The following is a 12,291-nucleotide window of genomic DNA, read 5'->3' as shown; positions in this document are numbered from 1 at the left end:
ATATGTCTCAGGTCGGTCAACAGGTCGAGTTTGAGTCAATCCGCAAAAAAACTGCGATAAAGTCCAAGTTAAGTCTCAAATATTTGCGGAGCCACATAGCAAGATCTCAAAAGTTTGACTCAGTGCTACCTAAAGGGCAACAGCACATCAGCATTTACACACAGAAGTGTTTTATCAGGTACCATGCCTGACATGCTGTCTCTCTATTATAAAGCTGCACTGCACACAGATTAGATGCACTGCATTAGAAACTAGGAAAAGTTTGCAAATTAATTATCCCAGCAACTCGGCTTCAAGTGGCGGCTCGGCTAATGGATGAAGCCGCGGCACAGTCACAGCAGCATATCTCTCTTCAGATAGGGCTAGGATTGCACTTTCCGATGTTTATCCCTTCCTCAGCGATGCTTCTGGCTGTTTAAACTCTAGCCGCTGTAGATGGATCAGTGAATCCTTCGCAGCCTGATTAATTCCCCCGCATTGTTTCCTCTCCCGTACAATGGACATCTTTCACATGAAGTGTCAGCCTACACTGACTGTAACGACATATGGACGCGGTTTGATTGCTTAGGAGAGAGAGCTCAATCTCCTGACGCCATGATCCCATGCATCCCTTTGCATCTCTTCTGCTATTTGATGTTCAGAGAGAACACATGATGCTGAGCTCACACATATGAAACTGGTCTGGAAAGAAGGCTGTGCCCTTTATAAGATACGATGCATTTGGCAGACTCTTTTATCCAAAGCAATTTACATTGCATTTTTAAGGTAAACATTTTTATCAGTTCATGCATTCCCTGGGAACTGAACCCATGACCTTGGCATCGCTAGCACCACGCTCTTCTGCTCTGCTTATGCAGATGCTATATACACTATTGCTAGATGCTACTATTTCTCATTTTGACATCGATAATGTTGCAAAAAAGTGTAACTTGTAAATCTTATCCAATTGCAAATCCTATCCATCAAGATCTTTTAATACAGTTAAAGGTACAACTAGGGGCATTTCTGACGATGCTCAAAATGAGAAAGAAAACGCGCTTGGGTCCTGCAGCGATTTTGATTCATTTTAAAGAAGAGGTCACTGTGATTTTGACAGAAAGGATGCATCAAGATATTTCAATATAGTTGAAGGTGCATCCGGGGGCATTTCGGATAATGCTCAAAATGAGAAAGAAAATGTTCTTTGGTCTTGCAGTGCTTTTGAATCATTTTAAAGAAGAGGTCACAGTGATTTCGACAGAAAGGATGCAAACCTTTTGTTGATCCTGGTAGAATATTCCACTCAAAAGCAAACATAGTCATAAATAGGACTGGGTGATGAACTGAATATGCACAATCTATATACAATGTTTATGCTAGTGACATATAATAAATGTAAATTTAGCAATTTTAATGCACCTTTAGAATAATTCCAAACCTTGTCTGTCAAGTCTGAAAGCATATTTTAGTAGCATCTCATTTAAATTTCACTAGCAGAAGAGCATTAAAGTGCCCCTATTATGGATTTTTGAAAATTACCTTTCATGTAGTGTGTAACAAGTGAATGAAAACATCCTGCAAAGTTTTAAATCTGAAAGTGCACCGTATATAAAGTTGTCTCTCAAAAGTAAGAGTCAACTCTGAGTCAATTAAACGAGTCGTTTGTAAAACGAATCCCAAGCCGTTTCGTTGTCACGTCAAGACAAAACATTAACATATTGCCCACCCACTTATTGCGAGCGCAAACACTTCTTCAACCTAAATGCATTCAAGGAGGGATTCGCAAGCAGTTTATTTGGACCAGCTTCTTCCTCCTCCGAATCACAACCTGTAAGTATTGTTGCTGTTATGTTCTCTGTAGCATGCACAACACGTATTCGAGCAAATCGTTTGGGAGTTGTTGAGCAAATAAGGTCAAAATAAATGCATATTATAAGAAAATGAAAGTGTTTTTTTGACCTTGCATGCATGTAAACCTATTGTTGGGGACTCCCAAAACAAAAATAGGAACCTTTCAAATGCCATAATGGGGCAGTTTAAGTGTAAGTGTTTTTGTTTGTTTGTTTTTTGATCCATAGTAATATGGAAATGACCAAATACCATTCTTCCTTTTGTTCATTTATTAAAACTGCAGAAAATATTAATTCAGCTAAACTATTTTAAATTAGAATTTTACAGTATTTTACTTAATTAAAATTCAGATAAAATTGTTATTCAATAAAATAATTTGAGCATGCATGCATATACAGTACCTGTCAAAAGTTTGGAAACATTATTATTATTATTATTATTATTATTTTTAAGTCTACATTTATGTCATCATGAATACAGCAAAAATAGTAAAAGTAATATTGTGAAATATTATTACAAATTTAAATAACTTTAAATTTTTCTATTTGAATATATTTAAAAATGTAATTTATTCTTGAAATGTCAGCATTATATTCCAATCTTTATTGTCACGTGTTCCTTCAGAAATCATTCTAATATGCTGATTTGGTGCTCAGGTAACATTTATTTTTATTATTATCAATGTTGAAAACAATTTTTGTTGCTTAACTTTTTTTTTTTATTTTTTTTTTTAATGGCAATACTTTTTCAGCATCCTTTGATGAATATAAGGTTCAATGGACCGCATTTATTTGCATTTATTAAACTCATTTATTGAATTTATTAAAGCATTTATTAAATAGAAATATTTTGTAACATTATAAATGTCTTCACTGTCACTTTTGACCAAATTAATGCATCCTTGATGAATAAAAGTATTAATTTATCTTTTTTTTTTTTCTTCTTCTTAACACAAATGTTTGAATGGTATCATTGTTTCAACAAAAATGCTAAGCAGCGAAAATAATTATTTTATAATAATATTTCACAATATTACTGTTTTACTGTATTTTTGATTAAATAAATGCAGCCTTGATGAGCATAAGAGACTTATTTCAAAAACAAAACAATTGTAATGTTTCCAAACGTTTGACAGGTACTGTCTATACTAGACCAATAAAGATGTTGATCCAGGAACATGTCCTAGTTGGCAAAATCACAGTAATTGTGAGTGATCCATGTGGAGAGCTTATGACAGTGATTAGAAATATCTTAATCAGCCAGCTTTCAAACATAGAATCGAGCCAAGTAATGAAGGCAATATCTGCAAATGATAGACAAATTCAAATCATGTTTCTACATGAATAAGGCAGTTAGGCATGAAAACATTCTACTCAGAGAAATAAGCAGGGTGCTGCCCAGGGTGGACAAATATGTTGGGTTTTTTTACAGGAACACCATGTAATTTGGCAATCAGACGGCTAGCCTGAGTAACAAGGTAATTAACCTTATTTATTTGTGTTTAAAGTGCATTTAAGGACCCATACAGGGCAATTTAGTTCAAGAGCAAATCACAGAAACAGGGCCCCGCACTACGAGAGGCCAGAAGCCATCCAGTGTCATTCTCTGTATGGTCAGTAGAGGATTGATGCTTGGCCCACATGCACAGCCCAGAAGTTAGTGTGTCTCAAGTGTGTGTGGGCTGTTGATGTGTGTGTGTCTGTGTGTGTGTGTGAATATACACTTTGCTCCTTCATTTGCACGCATCCCACACACTCATGTCGATGTCTGCACACCAAATGTTTTAAAATCGAGCAGTAAAGGCCAAAAATATATGTGCGGGTCATTTCTCAAACCTCTAACATTAACATCTCCTAATGGACACAGAGATCCAAGGACTCGTCTTCCTCAATGGCATCCAAATAACTCCATTACAACTCCACTGGGGCTGTGCAAGTCATCTCAAAGGCATGGACAATTACAGCAGGGAGGCCAACAAAAACGTTTAGAGAATTCTTGCCTCTCTGTTTAGTATGAGCATCCATATCTGTAACCTAGGATCACTGTAGAAACATGCCTCTATCTACATTTTTGCAAAACTCCAAAAATGTACACTCAGGTATGAGTCCCACGAAACACGAGTCACTGTAAAAGAGCTGAAAGACTTTTTTGTGACGGATGATATAATCTGAAATAATAATTCACAAAGAAAAACATTCAGTATTATTTACACATTAAGCTGTCATAGTTAAAAAAAAATAATAATAATAATTTTAAACAACGAATATCTGATGTGACCACAAATGGAAAAACCAACAGAAAACAATAGTTCATGCATCTGAAATACGAAGTCTTCAGAACATCATTAATAGATAATCTTGGATATTTGTTTTGCATGTGCTATAAACTTAGCCCATGTTTTCATACACATAAAACTTTAGTAAATGTATTATTTATTTGTTATTATTATGTCTTATTAGGTTTGATTCAAATCTGTTCTCTGCTTAAATGGGTAAATTTTAGCAGCATCTAGGGTTGAGGTTGCGAACTGCTAACAACAGCGCTCACCCCTCCCTTTCGGGGAAGCTACGGTGGCCGTCTGGCAGACACAAGACAAAGATGTCATTGTCTGAGACAGCAGAGAGTAGCCAATGCAAGCAATGAGGTTTCTTTTTAACTCTAACAAAGAACAGTCTCTGCTTCTAATAAAGACAACGACTACTACTACTACTTTGTGCGTATTCAACGTAGTGACAATGCAAGCTGCCTCTAAAACACGAACAATTTTTAGTGACTAAACGCGCTCGGTAGAGTGTTTGTCCATTTAGGGCTGCTGTAGAAACATGCTGGTGCATAATGGACGACTTAACATGTAAGGTGGACCCGCGGTGTATGTAGATAAAAATAGCTCATTCTATGGTAATAAAAACATAACAGTTCATTATGTAAGGTCTTTATACACCACTCAAAACATAGTTATGTATATTATATTGCATTTCTGTCAATAGATCCTCCTAAATTGTACACATTGCACCATCAATTGTTAAATATTCCTGTGAAAAGTTATATTTTTCAAGGTATCCTGTACAAAGGTGTTTCATTCATTATATAAAGAAACTATATAACCCGTTTTTGTCTTCAGTAGTCAGAAGAGCATAGTGCATGTGTGTTGTATTTGTGCTGGTTAGCAGGAAATTCAAGGGGCTCCTCAGTCCCGGAATAATGTTCATCCAGTGAATTTTTTACAAAAAGTAGACAGCAAAGCCCAATCTTGTTGAGAAGCAATGAACTAGCCCTCAAATGTTCCTATGGCATACACAGTGCAGTTTTGTGAATGGCAACTGCATTTAAATGTGGGAGTGATTCCCTCAAAAAACCATAGCAACAGTTTGAACTCACAGTTTCAAAGAAACATGGGTGCCAACGGTTTAAGCCGTTTGATGATGGCTATTTTTGTTTTTGTTTTTTGTGTTAATAAGGGTTTTCCTGAGATCCCAGGGCTGGTAGGAGGAAAATTGGTATGCCTACCTCAAAATTTGTGAACGAAGCAAGACACATACCTTTTTCATATGATTTACTTTCACTGGACCAGGTGAAGAGAGATAATGTGCTGTTAATTGTCTTTAACAATTAGTTGTTCAATTTGGTTCTGTGCACAGTATGTGGATTAATTTTCAGAAGTTAAATTGGTTGTGGAATGTGTTTGTTACTGTAGTAAATAATTCAAAATGTGTGAAAGAATGGCATTAAGCACTTAGGAAAGTCACAAACTGTTTTTAAATGCAGTTTGTGAAGTACTTGATCATCATAACATTGCTATTGCATATTGCTTTTCCAATAAGAAAGCATTTGGAGTGCCAAACTAACCGAATTAAATGGTGAACTAACAAAGAAAGAAAGACGATGAAAACATCAGCAATGATGCAATGAATAAATGTGTCTGCTGCATTTAGGGAATTTGGAGAGGTTTTGGATATTTCACACTCCTTTGTGAAAGCAGGCAGTTTAGGTAAAGCTCCAAATCTTTATTGACATCTCAGACACCATGAAAGTCCTTGTGGGATTCATCTGGTGAGTTTCATTACACCTTCTCCATTTGTTTCTGTAGTAGGTTTTGTACTTAGTATAAAAGGAGAGCCTGAGGATACAGCAATAAAGTAATGCATTTGTCAAAAATGCAGCGATTGATAAAAATTTGAAGGGGGTAAAGTATTATTCTAAGATCAACTTCAGGCAATAGGCAGTGATTTAATGGACAATTCACAAGAATCTCCTGTAATACTGAAGCTAAGCTCTTAGTCATACCAGCAGATGATTCCTTAATAGGCTGTTTGACTACATGGAATTACTCTGTATTAAGCACAAAAGGTAAGCAGTGAAAATTCAGTTATGTTACTTCTTCAAGTTAAGAACTGGTAAAGTGAATCTCAGGGTCACATTTCACCCTAAAAGTTTGGGGTCTCTAAGATTATTTAATTTACCAAGTCTGCATTTTTTGAACAGTAATATATATATATATATATATATATATATATATATATATATTATTTTGTTTTTTGTATTTTTATGAACAGAAAGTTCAAAATAACAATTTTATTTGAATTATTTTTTAGCATTATATATTTCTTTACTGACATTTTTGATCAATATAATGTGTCCTTGCTGAATAACGGCCAGTTCACATGGCACAGACAAACACCAACAAACATTATCAAACACTTCTGTTGGAGTTTGTTAGATCAGTGTAATACTCCTTTCGGCATCTGTTCTGTCGGAGTTTGTTCAAAGACTATAGAACACAAGACGCATCACTCGATACACAATGTTTTGAATGGAAGTAAGTGCAACGCGCAATATTGCAGAATAAGTCCCGCCTTCTAAATAAGAGCCAATCGCTGATTGGTAAAGTCACCACGTCACTGCAGCGGCCATAAGATGTTCCGGTTCCTATAGAAACGGATGTGGGCCTCCAAAATGAGACTACAAAGACGCACACTTAGGACTGCGCATGCGCATTAGCTTGATCCAGCCTGAAAAATGCTTTTTTTTTTCTCATGATTCGAGCATTTAGAAACAAAATTTATGAGACAGTTGTAGTCAGATTTCATTGGTGATTTCAAATATGAAATTTAATCGAAATTTTGGCAAACAGTTTTAGAGAATTTGATATTTCCCCATTCAAAGAGATCTGAACTTGCATGCCCGAGAGGCATTTCAAAGATGGCTGCCGAGTGAAATGACTTGGGACTTTGGTTTGTTTTCACCCTACTGAACATGTTTGGTCAGCGTTTTTTTTTTTTTTTTTGGGGGGGTGGTCGTGGAATGTTGAGCAGTGTGGTATGATTTTCCAACAAATGGCAACAAACTCTGACATAATCTGACCTTGCCATGACGATGAGGCATGTCCCTTACAAAGACTGCTGTTTGATCGCGCCGGCGCCTCACAACAAAGCACTGCAAATGTGACATTGCAGCTTGTTCATTATAAAAAACAAAATACAGTCAGAAATATATAAAAGTTTAATATATATCAATTTAAATAGTACATGGTGCAATCTGTGCCATTCAGCAAGAGCACTGCTCCACTGTGGTGTTGCCAAGCACATTTTTGCTCATGTGAAGAGGATTATTTTTTCCATCGATACTGGAACTCGCGTGAAGTACTTTACATAATAAATAATAAGTATAGCATCCAAATACATTGCGAAATGGAAATGTTTGGATTTGTGCCAAAAGAGAGAGGTATAAACGTGAGATCAATGCAGATTTACCTTGAGTTTTGTTTTAAATTAATTAGTTTTGGCTTGTTTAGCTACACATGGTTGTATAGGCCTATGCGGTCGTGTCAATAAAAAAAGGGTCACACTAAAAAAAAGTTTAAAAACTGGTGTATATCAACCGCAACGCAATGGGCTGGGATCAGATCGATGGCTAGTGGCTACAGCGCTTTGGATTTCAGGTTAGTATTTTTCTGTTTTGCCTTAATACTTTAATACAATGAAAATATATATGATACTATATTATTAATATAATAAACTTGCTTGAAAATTTTGTTAACATGGTTACATGTATGTAGTTGTGGATCTCAATTTTTCCCATTCAGACTTGACTCTCTGTGACTTATTTGTCGGTGTTTGATGGGGCAGTGTAAACATGACACTTTTTTTCTCATAGAATTCTAAATCCAACGGGCAACTTGTTTGTTGGCGGTGTCTGTGCGGTGTGAATTGGCCTTAAAAGTATTAATTTCTCTCGAAAAAATCTTACTGACCACAAACTTTTAAATGGTTGTGTAAATCTAATACATAAAAAATTAGGTTAGTATATTTTTGCAATTTTTGCATTGTGTAATTACATTCTTAACATTAAAGCTCACTTTCTACCAAATTCACATTAATATATATATATATATATATACACATATATATATATATATATATATATATATATATATATACACACACACAAAGTCCCTTTGCTGCTTAATAAAGTGAGCCCTGACGCGTTCCTCCGGCACAACCTAGCACACAATGTGGGCTACTGTTACAATTTTGAGATGGTGACTGTGACCACTAAAAAGAACTCCATTGGCTGACTTGAATAGTCTGGAATCTGTTCACGGAGCCAAAATCAACAGGGCATTCAGTCAAGAGAGTACAGCATCACTGCGCTTAGGTACTTGCACACCGCCCTGCATTTCAACCACACCACCATGACAACACATTTATGCAGAAGATCAAACATAACTGGACGATGGCAGATGATCACCAAAACAGAGGTCCAGTAGCAAATAATGTGGCACATTAGAGGCACTAGGAATCTTGAGTGGTGAAAAAATAGTATATATATATATATATATATATATATATTTCCCTGAACATCAACAGACGACAATCATTCCCAACATTCTGCCAGTGAGACACTATAAAAGTTTATCCCTGGTGTGTGAAACAAATCAGCATACACTGAGACAGTTTCATTCTAGCTGTTAACACAAGCTATAAGCTCCCCTGTGCCATATGAGGTCACATGGCATTGTCAGAAATAAGGATGTTTTCCAAGAATGCTAGTGTTATTCCTCAGGTTGACATGGTGACATGTGGGAAATAAAACACCTCAACAAACCAACCTGAAAGACACCTTTTACACTGAAAGCAAAGAACTGCGGAAAACTGCATGCAGACTGACAAAACAGTGAGTACTCTGTGATTGGAGACTAGTTGATGAAGGTCCCAGTAATAGTAGAGCAAGAAGAATGACAAATAAAACCTCACCAAATTGTCAATAGCTCACTTAGATTGATCCCAGTGACATATTTTCAAAAGCCAACACAGAATATTGTGATGGAGGATATTTTCTAACGGAAATAATCATTGCCATCATCATCCCCATCATATTTGTCTTCAATCCCAGCATCATTAACTGCCATTAGCCCATTCAGAAGAAGACATTCTCTTTCTCCTCGCTTTTCAAAATGATCTTTTGGAAAGCTCAGGCTTCAGAGCACTCATCCTCAACTGCAATTATGTGGAAAATTGTTATTGAGTCCAGCTTGACTCAATACCTCCACCTAGCTCTTTTTTCACAGAAGACATTAGACTGCGGGGAAGCTTCAGGTGGAAGTCTTTGAAACCTAATGTCACCTTTCATGCTGGCATTAAACAAATACACGTACATTTTCAAGACATCTTTGGTTGCCGTAAGCACGCTCTGAACAAAAACAGAAATCCTGGTGATTTCGCCTTGTTGGAGAGTTATTCAAACCGCCAGACAACAACTTGCATGTAAATTTTTTAGCATGTACACTCAGACATCAGGGGATGATGCAGTTCGAGAGTCAAGAGACAGAACTCGATGATTCACTCACCTTCCTGGACTGCCTGAAAGGGGTTGTTGGGTTCAATATATTTTATGGAGTGGGTGATTTTCTCGCTCTGCAAAATGTCATCGTTGAGGCTGAGGTCAGAGATCGCCAACTGAAACACCTCATCATCCCGTGCTGCGTTCTCCTCAAAAATGGCACCTGCGGGCATGTGCAGATAGTTATCTGGGTCTTAGTGGAGTGTACAAAGAAACTGTAGCAAATTGCTAAGGGCAACTCACTTGCTCAGCTCATCTTGCTCACAGGTCTATTATTTTACAAACATTTATCCATTTGGCAAATGCTTTTATTCAAAGCCACTTAAAGTGCATTCAAGGCACTTTTTTTGTTTTATCAGTGTGTGTGTTCTCTGGGATCGAGCACATGACCTTGACATTTCTAGTGCTATGCTCTACCAGTTGAGTTATAGGATCCCTTCCTACAGAGAGCTCAGGGCTAAAAAAGGTCTAGTGATTGTTTTACTAAATATAAATAATATAAAAGGTATTTTACGCAGAACGTTTTATGTAACAAAATAATGAGTGATGAGCAAGCCTTTAACTTGAGACTAATGATTAACAAAAATAACAGAAGTGTCAAAAAGTTGCATTTGTTTGATTCCAGGGTTCAAGGCGACTAACGTGTTGAACAATGTTGTTGAATTCTGCTGATTTAAATATGTTAATGGGTTAGTTCACCCAAAAATGAAAATTCTGTCATTAATTACTCACCCTCATGTCATTCCACACCCGTAAGACCTTGGTTCGTCTTCGGAAAACAAATTAAGATCATTAAAGATTTCATAAAATCCGATGGCTCAGTGAGGCCTGCATTGCCAGCAAGACAATTAACACTTTCAATGCCCAGAAAGCTACTAAAGACCTATTTAAATCAGTTCATGTGACTACAGAGGTTCAACCTTAATGGTATGAAGTGACGAGAATACTTTTTGTGCACTAAAAAACAAGATAATGACTTTCTTCAACAATATCAAGTGATGGGTGATTTCAAAACACCGCTTCATGAAGCTTTACGAATCTTTTGTTTCGGATCAGTGGTTCTGAACATTTATGAATCTGCCAAAGTCATGCACCCCAGTGGTGAACCATTGAAATTTCGAAACACTCATGACATAACGAAGCCTCGTTTACTGAATAACATTAAAGTTGAACCACTGTAGTCACATGAACTGTTTTAAATACATCTTTAGTAGCTTTATGGGCACTAAAAATGTGTTAATTATCTTGCTGGAAATGGAGGCCTCACTGAGCCATCGGATTTTATGAAAAATAGCTTAATTTGTGTTCCGAAGATAAACGAAGGTCTTATGGGTGTGGAACGACATGAAGGTGAGTAATTAATGACAGAATTTTCATGAACTAACCATTTAATATGTTAGGTAATGTTGCAACTGTCTGAAGTAGCACTTTTTTTACAGTCCTGTTCCCCATGTACTTTTTATAGTAATTGCAATAACTGGGTAATAACTACGTACTAACCTTGACCCTACCCCTAAACCTAACTTTAACCCATGTCGTTATATTACTCAGTAATTTCTTAGATAAGTACACTGCAAGTGCCAGTAAGTGCACATACTGTAAAATAAAGTGCAACCAATAATACATAATGTAATAATCATTTTGTCCCTAACCAGTGAAGATGTTTGCAGGACATTTAGAAATCTTAAGTACTGGCCCCTTCAGAATGAATGAATGAATGAATGAATAAATAAATAGGACCCACTATATATTAAGTATCTTTAACTATGTACTGATGCAACTTATTGTGTACATACATGTTTTAACATTGCACTTTTATTTAAACAAAAATACCTGCATATAATTACATCTGTTATTAATTTCTGTAATTATATCTACCCTAGTCTAAGGGGACGGATCGTTGGCACAGATCGTTGGATGAACGTCTGATGCATAAAGCACAAACATTGGGAAACACTTGAGTGTCTAAGTCATCATCTGATTGGTTTAATTCTACAGCAAACAAACGGTCTGTGTGGAAACAAAGCCATCTTGATGCCAAAGCCCCTCATATGTGAAGTTCACGGCACAATTCTTGCAGTAAAACTTGCACAACATTCTTGAATGAATAATCTATTAAGATGCATGCCGGTCTGTTATCGTAGGGACGTCAACTTTACATTTTCACAAAACGAATTGGTTGCTTTATATGTAAATCAGATGTCCTCTTGGGTGGTCCTTGGCGACTGAAAGCTGCGATGGAGTCCAGACCTTCTGCCGTCAGTCTGAAGGTCTGGCTATGCGAGACTACATCTACCCCTACCCCTTAAACCTAACCACATCACCAAACCTTACCCGTATCCCAGCTCAATATCAGAAAAGGAACACAATAAGTACCAAACAATTAATTGTTATTGTACATAAGGTAGTAGTTAAAGACACCTAATATAAAGTGGGGCCAAAAATCCTTATTGTTGAGCCCTGCATTTACATGCTGAGCATGTGCTTATCAAAGCAACTTTCAGTAAAGTTGTACAACATGTTGCATGTAGATTAATTCATATTATGGTGGCTTAATAAATTTACGTTTAAGCATGACATCTGGAAATGTTGTTTTGAGAGATTGAGAGGCCTCATTTATGT

The 12,291-nt window shown here is 36.5% G+C and overlaps 1 protein-coding gene across 1 annotated transcript in view; it reads right to left on the bottom strand.

Moving 5' to 3' along the window:
• grid1b (glutamate receptor, ionotropic, delta 1b) overlaps positions 1-12,291 on the bottom strand; it is a 463,740-nt gene that overhangs the window by 448,908 nt on the left and 2,541 nt on the right. Inside the window, 1 exon segment of the mRNA XM_048170087.1 lies at positions 9,677-9,832. Within this exon segment, the coding sequence (XP_048026044.1) occupies positions 9,677-9,832 (156 nt within the window).

The sequence above is a fragment of the Megalobrama amblycephala genome, linkage group LG20 (assembly GCF_018812025.1).
Source record: "Megalobrama amblycephala isolate DHTTF-2021 linkage group LG20, ASM1881202v1, whole genome shotgun sequence".
Classification (NCBI taxonomy): Eukaryota; Metazoa; Chordata; class Actinopteri; order Cypriniformes; family Xenocyprididae; genus Megalobrama; species Megalobrama amblycephala.
The sequence above is the reverse complement of the archived record's forward strand: the minus strand, read 5'-3'. Positions and strand labels throughout refer to the sequence as shown.